This window comes from Lissotriton helveticus, chromosome 6, assembly GCF_964261635.1.
Source record: "Lissotriton helveticus chromosome 6, aLisHel1.1, whole genome shotgun sequence".
Classification (NCBI taxonomy): Eukaryota; Metazoa; Chordata; class Amphibia; order Caudata; family Salamandridae; genus Lissotriton; species Lissotriton helveticus.
In genome coordinates this window covers 1,075,197,664-1,075,214,295 of record NC_136067.1, presented here as the reverse complement: position 1 = coordinate 1,075,214,295, position 16,632 = coordinate 1,075,197,664, and the positions used below count along the sequence as shown (strand labels likewise).

The 16,632-nt window shown below is 42.9% G+C and overlaps 1 protein-coding gene across 1 annotated transcript in view; it reads left to right on the top strand.

Moving 5' to 3' along the window:
- The window catches only part of THBS2 (thrombospondin 2), a 647,479-nt gene that overhangs the window by 223,067 nt on the left and 407,780 nt on the right, over positions 1 to 16,632 (top strand). Inside the window, exons 11-12 of the mRNA XM_078648724.1 lie at positions 699 to 826; positions 1,202 to 1,354. Coding sequence (XP_078504850.1) covers positions 699 to 826; positions 1,202 to 1,354 — 281 coding nt within the window. The remainder of the gene's footprint in view (positions 1 to 698; positions 827 to 1,201; positions 1,355 to 16,632) is intronic.

Below are 16,632 nucleotides of genomic sequence, written 5' to 3'. Positions count from 1 at the left end.
CCTGAGCACCCATAGACAATAATATTTTTTTTCAAATCTTGTTTTTTCTGTGATAGAACCAATAAAGGCCCTGATTTTATATTAAAAACAGAGCTTTGGACTATACCATTTCCTGCTGAAAGACAATATTTCTCTCCATGTATTCCCATACCTAGTGTGTCACGCATTTTGGTGCTGACTTTCCCTCCATGTTTAAGAGCAGTAGATGTTTCAGCACCCCTGCTAATGTGCTGCATAGCTAAATACATATAAGGTCCCAAAGGCGAGACCGATTGCATTGCAAATGCTTGTTTTTTAGGTAGTGGCTTATTTTTTTTTTGTTTCTTTTCCTGGCACTTACTTGCATTTAAAAGGATTATTTTTCAAATGCCAGACCGATACTCCATGTAGTCTCTGCGGCACAACTGAATGCCGTAAGAATTATTTATTCGCGCAGGGACAAACATAGCCACTTCAGTGGCATTGACTTTATGTTCCTGTAAGGCATCCCTACTTGTGTGAGGAATAAATAACACTTGCTGTTTGAGGATATAATTTACAATTTCTGTATGGACTAGTGTTGTATGTTACAGTGAACTAATAGCCGAACAAGTGTTGACCTCTGCCCGAGTAGTCCGGATGTTTTAGAATGGCTGTGTGTCCAACGTATATTTTGACTCTGGTAAAAAGTTTGAATATAATTTTCCTTTCACTCATAGATGGTTGCTTGTCTAATCCATGTTTTCCTGGAGCTGAATGCAACAGCTTCCCTGATGGTTCCTGGTCTTGCGGGTCATGCCCTGTTGCCTACATTGGAAATGGTACATTCTGCGAGGACCTTGATGAGGTATGTGGAGAAATGTTTTGATTTGCTCCAACGTGCTATATTCTTTTCAGGGCCAGCTTTAGCGCTGTTGGCGCCCAGTGCCTGAATCATTTTTGCCGCCTCCACATCCCATGACCGCCTCCTCGGATTCTCCCACTACCACCAGGCAAAAGAGTCCCTCATCTCTCTAATCATAAGCTATTGCTAAACACAGGGCCCCCTGAGGTCGGCACCCCCTCCACAGGTCCGCGCCCAGTTCGACTGCCCCAGTCGCACTGCCCTAAAGCCGGCCCGGATTCTTTCTCCAGCCCCGCGCAAATTATTTGTTTTAGTGTTCCAACCAGAGGGAAACCCCTTTTCTCTTTCTAAATCTTGTTTGCTTATTCTTCCACGCAGTGCGCATTAGTACCAGATGCTTGCTTCAGGATGAATGGCGTTCATCGCTGTGTAAACACGGATCCAGGTTTCCATTGCCTGCCCTGCCCGCCACGTTACAAGGGCAGCCAGCCCTACGGAGTGGGCCTCGAGGTAGCCAAGACAGACAAACAAGTAAGTGAGGTTAAAATTCACTGAAAGTGTGTGCAGAGGATGAATGTGAGAAGTAAAGGGTCACAAACGTGCGCCGGCACTGTCTCAGCAAACACACAAACAGAAGCTCTGGGTAGTGGGATGTGTCAGCAGACATGGTCTCCAGATGTCATTTGGGATAAGATGAACTTGTGTGGATGTTTCGCAAATAAACATTAATGTAGGATTCTTGCAGGCATCTGTATAAAATAGCCAGGCCTCATTGTGCAGCTGTAAGGCAGCAGACTTTATTTTCTTGATACCAAAAGAGTTCATTCTAGAAATGTGTCCCCGAAACTGCAGGCAATGTATTGCTACGTGTGTTTACTTATGATGCCAAAGCTATGTCTCGTTAAGGTGAGAGCTACCGGCTTAGAAATTGAGAAACCTGGGGGAATATTATCAAGAAAGGTGATAAAATTATCGCCGCTTTAGCGGCCGGAAACTGCCGCTAAAGCGGCAGTAATGGGCTTGATAATATGCCCTTATGAATTCCCATAGCAGCCCAGGTTAACACCAGAACCTGGGCTGCTATGGTAATTCAAAAGGACATATTATCAAGTCCATTATCGAAGCTTTAGCGGCAGTTTCCTGCCGCTAAAGCGGCGAGAATTGTATCCCCTTTCTTGATAATATGCCCCCAGATTCTAGTCTCGGCGTCAGCTCAACATCCTGTGACTATGGACGAATCACTTTCCCTAAAAAAAACTAAAAGGAACGTGACCTTGTGTAATTTAACTGTTTCTTGTGTAGAACGCTCCAAAAACCTTGAGTTCTCGCTATATAAAACAGCAAATAAAGTCAGACATTTAATAAACTAGATAACACCAGATCCAATAAGATTGTTCATATATCTCACCATGCTCAATCTTCCTGAGTTCCATGGTGCAGAGAACCCCTTCAAAGCAGCCGCGGCCCGTGCAGGTAAGAGCTGTGGAGCCGGGTTGGGGGGTGAATTTGGCAGCCAACCACAAGGGAAATTTAAATAATACATTTTCTCTCGTGGTCATCTGTTGGAATTCCCCACCCACTAAGTCCCACTCTCCACCGCTCTTACCTGCATGGGCCACGGCTGCTTCAAAGCAGAAAGTAGCTGCTATTAATCCACAGAGAACTCCCGCAAGGGTCAGTTTATGTGTTGGTGGCATCCCGTGCAAGTGTTTGTTGGCACCCCACAATGACCTTCTGCTACGTGGATTCCCTCACCACCACCTTTTAACAGTGCCCTGCAAATCTCCATAACTACTCTCCCACACATGCATTTCTTTTGTTTTATAGCACCACTCATACAAGTTTAGGGTGTCAGAGCACTTTACATCACACACACATTAATAATAAGAATTGTTTTCTGCCCAAACAAACTTTTTTTACATCAGGATAATGAAAGTCTGGGGGAAAACATACATCTCTAACCTTTACCTTGGAGTTTGCATGCAGCTCTTTGATGGCAGTCAATAGATAGCTGTTTTATGTTAGGATTTTAACCTATAAACGGTATGTAACAAAATGATCTCTCTGACAAAACCAGTAACCCACTGAACTAGGTACATTATATGCATTTTGTAATCTGCGTGGTACACCTACTTTGCAGCAGGCATACTAGCCCTACTTGCACTACTTTCAATAAGTCAGAATTGCCATTAGACACAACTCTGATCTCTGTAAAACCGGCCCATTAATCACCAGAGTTATCTTGGTATTTTAATTGCTGCCTGAAAATTGCTGGAGGCAAGGAACATGGCAGTAGTTGCTTTTATTATCAAATATCCCTAAAAACACAGCGCCTCTCGAAGTCCGCGCCTGGTGCACTGGTCGCAAAACCCGAGAGCCGCCCCGGCTCCAGCAACATGCTGCACATAGCAGCCAATTCCAGGCAGGTTTGGCGTTTCTATACAGCGAGGTAAGGCAGCAGCTTTAGGGCACCACTCAGTGCTTTTGTATTTGTATTTATGTGATTTAATACCATTAGAAGCCCCAAAGCCCTTCAAGATAGACAAGGAAGCATCTACTCTGTTATGTATAACAGAGCGAATTATTTTTGAGGTGTTGCCTGTAGTAGAGACTAATTGGGTCCTATTGATGAATCAGATGCTTGCACCAATCATCGTATGTCACACGTGTTAAAGTGTAGAATTTAATGAGATGTGGAGTGAAATAATGTGGGAGAGAGGATAGCACCTCTCATATGAAAAACAGTAGCTCCTGTAAGCTGCACCCAGTTGAAATGAACTCTTAGGAAGCAACCAGATATTTTCTGCCTTTCTAAATTCTAGATTATAGTCCTTATTTTATTTAAAAGTGTGATCCAGAGCTTGCATATCTGTACAGAGAATTATCTTTCCACATAGTTGTGTTCTTTTAAAAGTGGGAATAATTAAAAGGAGAACTATTATAGATCTGAGGTTCCTCATTTTGTAGTGTAGCCTGCATTTGGATTGTAGATATGTTGCGACCCTATGGATCAGTAATAGAATGACCCAGAGAGCTTTGAGTAAAAGTCTTTATTAGACCTTGTACCATTGACGTGAGCCTCCCTTCCATTTCTCTCTGATTGCCTACTCTGTTTTTGATATGTTTTGCTGGTTAGATGCTTTGGGCCCTGTGCCACTGGTATTCAGTGCCACAATGCAAGTGCTCCCTATGTTAAATTGATGCACTATTTAGTGACTCCACAATTGGAATATTTGATTCACCTGTCAGACCCTAGTACAGTGCACCATCGTGCCCAGGGCCGGTAAATGAAATGCTGCTAGTGGGCTTGCAGCACTGATTGTTCCACCCACAGAAGCAGCTTGTAAAGTGTGTCTCAGACCTGCCATTGCAAAGCCTGTGTGCAGTCTGTTACTGCCATGTCGACTTGGCAAGTGCACCCACTTGCCAGTCCCGAAACCTTCCCTTTTCTACATATCAGACACCCATAAGGTAGGCTCAAGGGCAGGGTGCGTAGTATGTAAGAGTAGGACATGCCTTGATGTGTGTGGCATGTCCTGATAGTGAATTAGAGCCATTTTCGTTTTTCACAATTGCAAGGCTAACTATCCCCATAGGCCAGAATGGGCAGTTTGATTATAACATTTTATAATCCTAACTAACCCAGGGAACATGGTAGAAATTCGAATTTAGTATGCCTGAACCCAGAATGATAAAACACACCTTTTAGTAAAGTTAGTTTTAACATTCTGTGTTTGAAAATACCACTTTTAGATAGTAGGTAGGTAATTTCTTACCTAACAATCCAGCCTGCCTCTGCTAGGCTGTGTATTGTATGTCTGGTTTTGTGAGTGGCAGGGGCTGGGGTGGCTCCAGGAGACAGGGTGAGTCAGCACAGGCCTGAATAGATCCATCTGTTTGTAGAGTGGTGTGAGGAGTAGCACCTGGGTCTGAATAGTCCTGTGCCTGCCTTCCACACTGCTGGCTCCACCTCCTGTGCTGTATCTGAGGATCCTAGCCCACCCTGCCAAAGGAAAGAAGGAATCATGTAAACAAAGTGCTCCAGGACTGCACAGAACGGGTTTGGACCAGGTACAGGACCCTCTGCCTTCAGAGGACAAAGGATTCTGCAGTATAAATACGGGGACCCAGACCCCAAGACTTTGAATCACTTCTGGGAACACAAGACAAACCTTTGCGGAGGAGAAGAACCAAGGAAGCTGCAGGAGTTTGGACTGCCCCTTTGCCAGTTTGCTGTTTGCTGGGTTGGCCTGCAGTGGTTTCTTTATTGCCAAGGAAAGGAGAAGGAACTTTTTAAGAACTTTCATCATCTTGCAGAATATTACTCCAAGGGCTTGATTTGCACTTGCCTCCTGACCGAAGTCTCAGGGATACCAGACTTCACCAGTTCTGTTTGCCTGCATCTGGAACTTGCTGTTCTAGCTGCTACAGAAGGAAATCTGCAACACAGACACCGGCGAGTGACGCCGTCATCTGCATCGAAGCTGTGAGCGCCGCTCAGACTTGTAACGTAGACCCGCCGCCGGCCGCCATGCCACATCGACGCCAGCGAATGACATCGTAAGACTGCCATAGCCATGAGCGCTGCTCCGACTTGCTACTTAGGTTCGACGCCTGCTGCTGTGCCGCACTGACTAGGAAGCCGACATCTTCGTGGAGCCGATCATCGATGTGGGTGGGCAAGAATCCATCGACATCATGACATTGTACGGAACCATGGTTTGGGCACCATCGTGATGTCACCTCCTCTCCAGTCAGGAACTGATGCCTCCCCTGCCTGCGCCGGCATCCAGGACACCAACGCATCATCTCCCCCAAAGCAAGGAACCAACGCCACAACGCGCCAACGCTACCTTAACCCCCCCCCACCCCTGATGCCGTGAGCTATCTTTGTTTTCGCTTTTCCTAGGTACTGCTCTCTTTGGGTCTGTTTTGACTCCAGACCCTACGTCGCGCACCTCGCGTTCGTCGCCGTGCTTTGGGATTTCTTTGACCTTGACATCGTGATAACTCCTGTTTGGGTTATCTGTTGCTAAAGACCGCTTTTAAGTGAATAACCTATTTTTGAACTATTCCTACCAACTTGAAGAGTTATTATTGATTACAGTATTGTGGATTTTTGTTGTTTATGGTTTTGTTATAAGTCTATATAAATAATACTTATTTTTATAAAACCGGTGTGGGGACCATCTGTAGTGTTTTCACTGTATTACTGTATGTGTTCACAACTGCTTCACACACTGCCTCTGAAATTACCCTGTCTGCTCTTGCCAAGCTACCAAGGGGGTGATCAGGGGTTATCCAGTAGTGTAATCTCCTTTCCATGACTTAGTAGCAAGGGTCCCTATTTGGGCAAACGTGCAAACCATTGTCAACTAGAGACCACCAGTTCTAACAGTCTTCTAGAAAAGAGTAGCTATTGCTGTGCCTTATATGGAGGGGCCATGTTGGCTGCGATATAACAGTAATCTTGCTGTAACATTAACAGTAATTTTCTGATTAAGCATTTTGGGAGCAAAATATGGATGCATGGACTGGCAAAAGAAAATACCACAACCAAGTGTTCTGCCTTGTGGGTGCATGAAGGTCATTGAAAATCCATCAAAAACCCAGTTGTGGTCTACAAGGAATAATAGAGCAGTGTTAAGCCTAGTCCTGATATTTAGAGTGAATTACTTTCCGAAAGGTTGAAGTTACACTCACTAAGGTGTCTAGCTCACAATGTCAGTATGAGATGGGTGGAAGAGGCTGAAGTCTTTCATGGGAAAGCATAGACCTCTCACTTTATCTATGCAGTGTTCATGTGGTCTTGTTTTCTTTATTCTAAGACATGCTATTTTTTGTGATCTTCCCTTTTTGTGCTTTTTATATTGTTTTCATTAGGTTGATGCTCCCTTCTTCCCTTCACATAGTATTGTTCACTGTTCCTAATGATGGTGGTCAGATCCTTGCCTTCACCTCGTTCCACCACTTTCAAGTATTTGATTCGGGCCATGCCCCCTACCTGGATCAAAAGTGGGTGGACCCTGCACTTCCTTCTCCTGCCGTGTCTATTTTCCTGCCTTCCATCTGGTTTCAGGCTCCACCACTCCTCCAGTTATTTTCCTGCTTTGCTGCTACTTGCCTGTCCTACCCTTTTCCCTCAATTTCTGTCCACTGTTAATATGCTGTACCTCTTCTGCTTTCCAGCTCTGCCCCTCATGTGCTTTTCCTGCCACCCTGCCACACATACATTGTCATAGTTCAGATGAGATAAAAACCGAGTCCTGAACCTCCTGGGATAGTCCCACATCCAAAGGGTAAATCCAGCATAGGACCCTAATGCTAAACAATACCATTTTGGTCTTCTCTTTGACCTGCATTTGGAGTGTGTGATTATATGAAGTTATGCACTTCTGGATAAATTAGGTGGAGGTTTGTTTTTAGGTCAAGCCTAAACAGTGCTTGTGCGGTTAGGCGATCTATTATCTTTACTTTGTGGGGTCTGACTCCTCCCACGCTTTGGACTTGCTGCTGTCTGTCACTCAAAAAGGATGTCCTGCAATTGGTTAATGATGGGTGCATGTCCCACCTTTTTTCACAAGGTAACTCCCATGGAGTAATGCCTCGGGAACGAGCAGCCACATGCATTCTGCTTGTTATCTTTTGTTTAATTTAAAATTAGCTTGTCTCTGTGTGCTGACTTTTTTTGTTTGTTCAATTTAAATTAGTAAACTTTAGCTGGGCAGGGGGAGAGTAAATGATTTGCCCAGATTCACAGAATGTTGACCCCGGGCAGAGATTCAAACACAGATCGCCCGATCCCGAGTTGCCGTTTGGTTACTGTGCCACCCACTAGTTTTCCAAATAGCACGTGCACTTTTGCAATGCTCGTGTGTTGTTATTTCTGTCTTAGGTCAGTGCCCATTTCATGAGTGCTGCGCTTTCTGTACTTTATGTTTCATCACTGGATTTAGTATTAAAATTTTAACCGACCCGACCAATGAATACACAATGCCAGCAAAAACCAGCAAAGTGGGTGTAAAGGGGAGGGGGGCATGCCACTGCTTGTTATGTGCATGCATGTTTACAACATAGAAACAGACCAAGTTAACATTCTTGCCTGTGTAAATCCTACACCTCAGTATATTTCCACTCATATACTTTTATTTTGTTTTCCTCGTGGAATACACCTGTCAACAACAACTCCTCCAAATCAATTTACACTTGTCTTTCACCAGAGTCAATCAGCAGTTTTTCCAGGGTGAGACACTCCTTGCAAAAGGTTTTTGAACTTATGAGTTTGTCCTCCCTCTTGCCCCCCCACAAATGTCCCATTATCCAACTGCCGTTGCACGAAGCTACATTCACTCATGTTTACGTCATTCTGGCAGAACTATATGCAGGAGTAAATCCATTTACAAGGGTACAATCCCTGGTGCTCGTTACTGGCCAAGGTTACACTGAGGTGCACATAGCGTGATTGGTGCCCCAAGTATTAGCAAAGGAGCCCACAAGCCGACACCTCATTCTGCACTAACCCCTCCACTGTCTGAATTCAAATAATTGTATGACAGCTGTGCATCAACAACAAAGGCAAAGGATAAAAAGAGGTTCTGTCTTTCTCTTTCAGTAGAAAGTGTCTCTGCAGAAGATTCTGAGAGACTTCAATAATTCAGCGACTCATCAGGGGTATTAGGAGTTATATAATATCTACAATTCTGCTATAAATAAATAGTAAGTATCTGGGACATGCTTTTCCTGCGTTCTTCTGGCAGCCGCAGGTCTGTGTGTACTGATGAAAGGAGTGTCAGCGGTGTCAGAGCCCTTGGGCTCAGGGGGATTAAGGGTCAGTAACAGGAAGCCTCTGTCTGTCAGCGGCTGCCTTCAAGCCCTCAGACAGCAATCAAGTTTAAGGCGGCTACTTCCGGTTTCTGTGCCCACTGTGAGCTCACGTCCCCTCTGTCCCTGCGGCACCTCCGGGCTGATGGCCACCGAAGGCCTTATAAGTATGAGACAGGAGGCTAGCTCTGGGGCCAGCTCTGATCCTGGTTTCTCCACTTAGGAAATTGTATGACCTTACTCAAATTAGTGGATACTCGTGATGATTCGGACCTACAACGAGAACACTTGCAAAATGGCAAAAGTTCTATGTAAAACAAGCATTGTCAAAGCAACTCGCTTTGCCTTTTGTAAGATGCACACAACTTTAGTAAAACTCACAGAACGAGGATCACATGAGTAAATTTCAGGGGTAATGGAAGAAATGTCCTACACCTCTGACCCTGTCAAAGTCACTGGGGTAACTTAACACCCCCGCCCCTAAGCAATATCCCTGTAGCAACTATTACCCAACCTTGTTCGGCCTGATCCTCTTCCCCAAACCCCTATCTCCATCTCCTGCCTACATCTTGCATCCCACTTCTCTCCCTTGTTTCCCTCTGTCCGAAGTTATTCCTAATGCCCCCAACCCTTCCAGCCTGTCTGTATCTCCTCCAACTCTGCCACCTGTCCAAGCGACAACCACCAAAATAAAACCATTTAAATAAACGTGTATGACAGAAAACAAGTTACAAAATGCATACACAATGCCAGGGTGGGCGGGCAGGTCAAAATTTTAAACCCTCCTACCTCACCCGGACAGGTTAGAAGTGCGCAACACAGAACATTTGCACTTCGTGCTCGAGCTAATGCGTGCCTGCCAATCACCAACTGCCTGCCGGTCCATGGGCCATACCATATGCCTGAAGTTGCCCGGGGTGTACACTCTGCGAGTGACACCCCCAGGAGCCCCCATTGGGCAATAAGCAAGTCCAAGTCCCAAATATGGGGTAAAAGGCCGCTTTATTGGACAGGTAGGCAGTACAATATAAATTAGCATACAGATCATAATACAAACATGTTCCAACTTAACACCCCCGCCCCTAAGCAATATACCCGTAGCAACTATTACCCAACCTTGTTCGGCCTGATCCTCCTCCCTAAACCCCTATCTCCATCTCCTGCCTACCTCTTGCCTTCCACTTCTCCACTTCTCTCGCTTGTTTCCCTCTGTCCGAAGTTATTCCTAATGCTCCCAACCCATCCAGGCTGTCTTTATCTCCTCCAACTCTGCCACCTGTCCAAGCGACAACCACCAACATAAAACCATTTTAATAAACGTGTATGACAGAAAACAAGTTACAAAATGCATACACAATGCCAGGGTGGGCGGGCAGGTCAAAATTTTAAACCCTCCTACCTCACCCGGACAGGTTAGAAGTGCGCAACACAGAACATTTGCGCTTCGTGCTTGCGCTAATGCGTGCCTGCCAATCACCAACTGCTTGCCGGTCCATGGGCCATACGATATGCCTGAAGTTGCCCGGGTTGTACACTCTGCGAGTGACACCCCCAGGAGCCCCCATTGGGCAATAAGCAAGTCCAAGTCCCAAATATGGGGTAAAAGGCCGCTTTATTGGACAGGTAGGCAGTACAATATAAATTAGCATACAGATCATAATACAAACATGTTCCAACTTAACACCCCCGCCCCAAAGCAATATTCCCGTAGCAACTATTACCCAACCTTGTTCGGCCTGATCCTCCTCCCAAACCCCTATCTCCATCTCCTGCCTACCTCTTGCCTCCCACTTCTCTCCCTTGTTTCCCTCTGTCTGAAGTTATTCCTAATGCCCGCAACTCTTCCTGCCTGTCCTTATCTCCTCCAACTCTGCCACCAGAAAAACCCTAACTCAGACGTTTTTCCTGTCCCCCCCTTATTAATTCATCCTGATATGGAAAAAAACTGGACGTTTGTCATCAGTTGGAAATAAAAAAATTTGCAAGCACCACTGTCGCCCAACAGGTGAAAACTTTACTAGCATCAACAACATTACCATTTTCTTCCCAAACAATACATGCTGTCGCCAAACAGTTAATAATTATCATCAGCTAACATATCACTAGCAACACTACCACCAGAAACTACACTATTAAACACTGGTAGGATAGGGAGAGATTGGAGAGTGGGGGGGGAGGTAAATAGGAGAAAGGGAGGGGGGGAGGTAAATCGGAGAAAGAACATAAGGAAAAAACTATCATCTACTTAATAATGCATCTTTGAGTACAAAAAACCTTCCAAGATCTGAAAAAATTTCCCAAATCAGTACTGTCGCTGTAACAGTCTAACCTCAACACTATGTGTGCAAATTCAACATTTTTTAAATCATTTCCCTTATATTTAGCAGATAAATGTTGTTCCCAATGAAAGACAAGTGAACTCTGTCATGTCTAAAAAATTGATAATCCTTTTTAGTAACCTCACTATGTATTACCCAATGTATGCTATTGATATAACAAAAACGTTGTAAATCTCGATTAACTTTCCTTCTTGCTTGCTCTACGGCAGTGTATCTGTCCGCCCCTCTCCATATTCTGTGAGGCATCAGAGTGGTTAAGATGATTGTCGTGTTGGGCCAGGTCTTTGGGATAAGTTCCAAATCTGTTTTGATTTCTATCAAGAGTCCTAACCCAGACAATTGCACCAAATTATTTCCCCCAAGGTGTATTATGACCACTCCAGGCTTGTTCTTTGCAGATAATTCACTCATTAACAGCATGAGTTGGCCCCATTTCATGCCACTCTTCCCCCACCAAGATAGCACCACATCTTCTGAAGAGAAACCTAAGTTTGTCCCAAAATGACGCTTTTCCGCTTGCTTAGCAGCCCACTTGATGAATGAGTGCCCAATAATCCATACTTGATGCTGTGGCATTGTTGAACCTACCACCGAACCTGAAGAGAAATTTTTTTTAATATCCTCCCGATTAACTGTCATGTTCCAATTGTCTAATGTAATGAAGACAACATTCTGAAGACCATCGCCCCAGTTTTTTAACATCACTAATAGAAAACCCCCCTTGTGCTGCCTCTGACGCTGCCCCAATCTGAAAGGAGTGTGTACCAAATTTGCTTGGATCCTTTCCTATTTTTATTAAAGCATTCCTCAAAATAGCTAACAATTGTGATGCCTTCAGTGGAGAACCATCCTGATGCCGAAAAGTAAAAATTGAATTTGCAACTCCTATTGTTAAAAATTCCAACCATGCCTGCCTAGGGCGTAAAATACCGCCTATGGCCTGTGGAATTATTTTTGAACCCTTCCCAGTCTGGTCAGTTTTTGAATGTTCAAGAAAATTTGTATATCTGCCTGCCTCAAAGACACGTTGTTTGTTTTCAGGTCATCATTAGTAGCATTTCCTAATAATTCCGATACCCTAAATGCCCCGAAAAAGAGCCAAATCATGCACAATTTAAACAAGTGGAATTCAAATGCGGAGAAACAAATCTCTTGAATATTAACAATCAATTTATATAACATCTTTATCAAAATTGGCTCTCTTTTGTATAGCCCTCTCTTTTTAGTCTTTGCCCATCCCTGCAATATTATATTGCCCATTTCACCCACAGATGGTTCATAACCCCAAAAGAAGTTTCCGTAAAAGGCTATACCAGCTAATTTACCAGCTATTGTAGTGGACGAAATGTTCTTGCTGATGTTATGCATAATAAAGTTAACTACATCCTCTCTTCGTAGTTGTATCCCCGCTCTATCGAAATGTCTATACGTTGCACCTGAGTCTATAAACTCCAGCCAAGATCTTCTGTAAGCCAGTTTAGTGCTGTTTGCTAATGAATTCTCGATGAGCTGATAAATGTTCACATTGCCAAATTTCATATTTCGCTGGGTATCTGAGTCTTCCGTAATTCTGCTCCGGGCGCCAAACCACGGAATCTCTCCCACTGAAAACGAGATAGGGCATCTGCGATATCATTCTCTATTCCTGCAATATGTTTAACCTTAAATGTTATGTTAAACTTTAAACAACCTAGCATAAAGGTTTACAGTAACTTCAACATCTGTTTGTCTTTGGCTTTTTGACCGTTGACTAAATCAACTACTGTCTTATTGTCTACATTGAATAGTACATTCTTGTTAGCCAGCTTATTTCCCCACACGGCTGCAGCTACAATCAGCAGAAAAAATAAAAAAAAGGCTATGCTTTTCTTCTCAAGCAACCAACTGTCCGGCCATTTTTCCGCACCCCACTTTCCTTCCCAAAAAAGGCCGAAACCATTGGCACCGGATGCGTCAGAAAATATTTGCATTTGCCAGATGAAATCTTCCTCCTGTGACCATAGTGTTACCCCGTTAAATTCTGACAAAAAAGTGGACCACACTTAAATCTGCTCGCATTTGTGCCGTAATCCTGATTCTATGGTGTGGAAGTTTTACACCTGACACAGAAAAACCCAAACGCCTACAAAAAGCCCTGCCTGCACGTATGACTTTGCAGGCAAAGTTAAGATGACCCAGCAAGCATTGCGCTTCCAATAATGTTAATTTATCAACAGAGCATGCATGATCCAATAACCTGGATATTTCTTCTATTTTCGTCTGAGGGAGCCTGGCCTGCATCTTGTTAGTATCAATTTCAATTCCAAGATATGTAATGCAACAGCTGGGGCCTTCAGTTTTATCTTCTGCTAGAGGCACACCCATGTCTTTTGCGAACATCTTGAATTGTTGTAGCGCCCATCCACATTGTTGGGAATTTGCCTTACCTATAAAAAGAAAATCATCAAGGTAATGTGTGACTCCAGTGTGCCCTGTACAAAAAGAAAAACACCAATGAAGAAAAGAGCTAAAAGATTCAAGCAATTTGGACGACATTGCGCAGCCCATGGGAAGTGTCTTGTCCACAAAGAATTTTCCCTCAAAAAAGATCCCAAGCAATGAAAAATCAGATGGATGAACTGGCAAGAGCCTGAAGGCTGATTTAATATCGCATTTTGCCAATTTTGACTTTCCCCCCGAATCTCTAATCATTGCTAAAGCTAAATCCACTGATGTAAATTGAACCATGGAATCCTCTTAAGCAATAAAATCATTGACTGAAATACCCTGGGGCCAGGAAAGGTGCTGAATCATTCAAAACTCGCCTTCAGCCTTTTTGGGAACTACGCCTAAAGGCAAGACAATTAGGTTCTCTAAAGGCCAACAATCAAAAGGCCCTGCCATTCTACCTTCTTGTACTTCTTTTAAATGTTTTTATTGAAAACATTTTTTTTCCCTCATTCCCCCCCCCCCCCCCCAGATTACATGGACAGGGCACAATGAAATACATAAAGAAATCATAGAAAAATGGAAAAAAATATTACAGTAAACTTAATACATACGGGTTCAATCTATGCATATACAAACAAGATCATAAATATCAACATTCAAAGATACTTAATCTTCACATTACATTATTCAGTTCCAGACTTCCACTGAATCAGAGGTCCCCAAATTTGCATCCCCAGTTTTTTTACCCTTTCTGCCCTTCCTGGCATAAATAGCTGTTTCTAATTTTTGTATTGATAATGTTTTGCCTAGCCATTGATGATACGTTGGAGGATTTGGATCAAGCCAAACTGAAGCCACTAATAATCTAAATATCGCCATTGCTACAAACATAAAGTATTTACAATTTATTTGCCCATTGGGGTATACCCCCAGCAGAATGGTCACCGGATTTAACTCAATTGTTGTTTCTAAAGCATTTCGGAAAAAATTCCCAATATCATTTTTTAACTTGTCTAGGTGCGGACAAGTAGAAAAAATATGTATCAAATTAGCCTCCATACTGCCACACCTAAAACAAGTAGTACCGGATAAACCCCCCCACTGAGCAATTTTCCATGGCGTATAATACAAATAATACAGAGTCTTGTAATGCTGGGCCTGAAGGGACGATGAGCACAGTAATTTACTTCCCATCTCAAGTGATTCAGAAAAAATATCCCTTTCTCTATCTATATCTAAATCTGAAGACCATTTGACTATCCATTTCTCAAGATCATCCTTCTTTAACTTTGTCATTTCTGAATAGAATCTCTTTATGGTACAGTCATGGCCATTTTGTATAAGATCCATCATTATGTTCCTCCCAAAACCTAGTGAACCCCCTTTTTTATTTAGTATACAACTCCTTATTTGAAGATATTTAAAGAAATGATTTGTATTTAGCATATACTTATTTTTCAAATCTATAAACTGCATCATACCATTATCATCCAACATGTCACCAATTTTACCTATCCCTCGTCTTTCCCATTCTTGATATACCATTCCTGAAAACACTGCATTAGGTAATGAAGGGTTATTTTTAAATCTTGTATATGCATTGTATTTCCCTATTCCAACCTTTTTAGAAAATCCTTCCATATATTATAAGCAGCAATAATTGTCTTAAATCGTGTTCTTTTAAAATAACTTCCATCTGTAAATCTCCCAAAAATATTTTCAGCATTTGTACCCAAAACTATACCATAAATAGCAAGCGAGCCTATCTTATCCCAACCATCCTTCTCTGCCCCTCCAATCAGTCCCACCATTCCTTGTAGTGCTGCAGCCAAATAATAAACCTTTAGGTCCGGTAATGACCACCCTCCTTTCTCCTTGGGAAGCGACATGTACCTTAATGCCCTCCGGGTTTTACCTCTTGCCCAAATAAACCAATTGATCATGTGTTCACAGATTTTAAACCACTTATTGTCAATTAAAAGTGGTATTGCCCTAAAGAGGTATAAAAATTTAGGTAAGATCAACATTTTAATAATATTGACTCGTCCTACTAATGACAAATGCAAATTCTGGTAACGATGCAAGTCTTTTCTTACTTTATCGATTACTGGGGCAATATTATTTTCCACCAGATTATCTAAATTAGACGTAATATTAATTCCCAGATACTTCCCTGTTGAAACCACTCGTCTATCATCACAGGTTGCCCACGAATTTTTAATAATTTGAGTTTTGGATGCATTCAATGAATACCCTGAGACTTGTCCGAATCTTATTGCCTCTTCCTCTACCAATGTAGTTGCTTCCGTAGGGCATGGTGTTATTACCGCTACATCATCAGCATAGGCTAGTATCTTACATGGCCCTAGAGTTGTGCAAAGTGGGGTAATCTCTGATGATAATTCTATCTTACGTATTAGTGGATCCATATACATGGCAAATAGCAGGGGAGAGCATGGGCAACCCCACCGAGTTCCTCTCTTGATCTTAAATTGTCCTGTAATACCCCCGTTTATTCTTAATGCTGCAACTGGTTCCTTATACAGAGTCTGAAGTGCTTTCAAATAACCACCCTTGATCCCGGCTCTGACTAAAATCTGCCACAAATAGTACCAGGAGACCCGATCGAATGCCTTTTCTGCATCCAAAAGCATTACTGCCATCGGGTCTCCTGTTACCTCGGCAGAGTCGAATAGGGTTATAACTTTCCTGATATGGTGAGTTGTCCCCCTTCCAGGAATAAAACCATGTTGATTATCACTAACCAGAGTGCTTATTATTCTAGCGAATCTTACAGCCAATGCTTTTGAGTATATTTTGGTGTCATTATTCATCAAATTTATTGGGCGATACGACCCTGGTTCAGTCGGAGATTTCTCTTTTTTTAAAATTAACACTATATCAGCACCACCCCAGGATTTGGGAACAAACTCACCACTCTGTGCAGCTTGAAACGTCTGAGTTAAATCATGTCCTAAACATCCCCAAAAAGTTTTATAAAATTCAATGGGAATTTGATCGGGACCAGCAGCCTTTCCCGAGGGTAAAGCAGACATAGCCTCTTTGATCTCAATACCATCCAACAAAATCTCTAATTCATCTGCGTCTTCAGAAGAAATAGTTTTGAACTCAATATTCTGGAGATATTCTTTTATCCTTTCAGTACTACTGGGATTTTGCTCATCATATAATGACTGATAAAACGTCCTAAAAACTTCC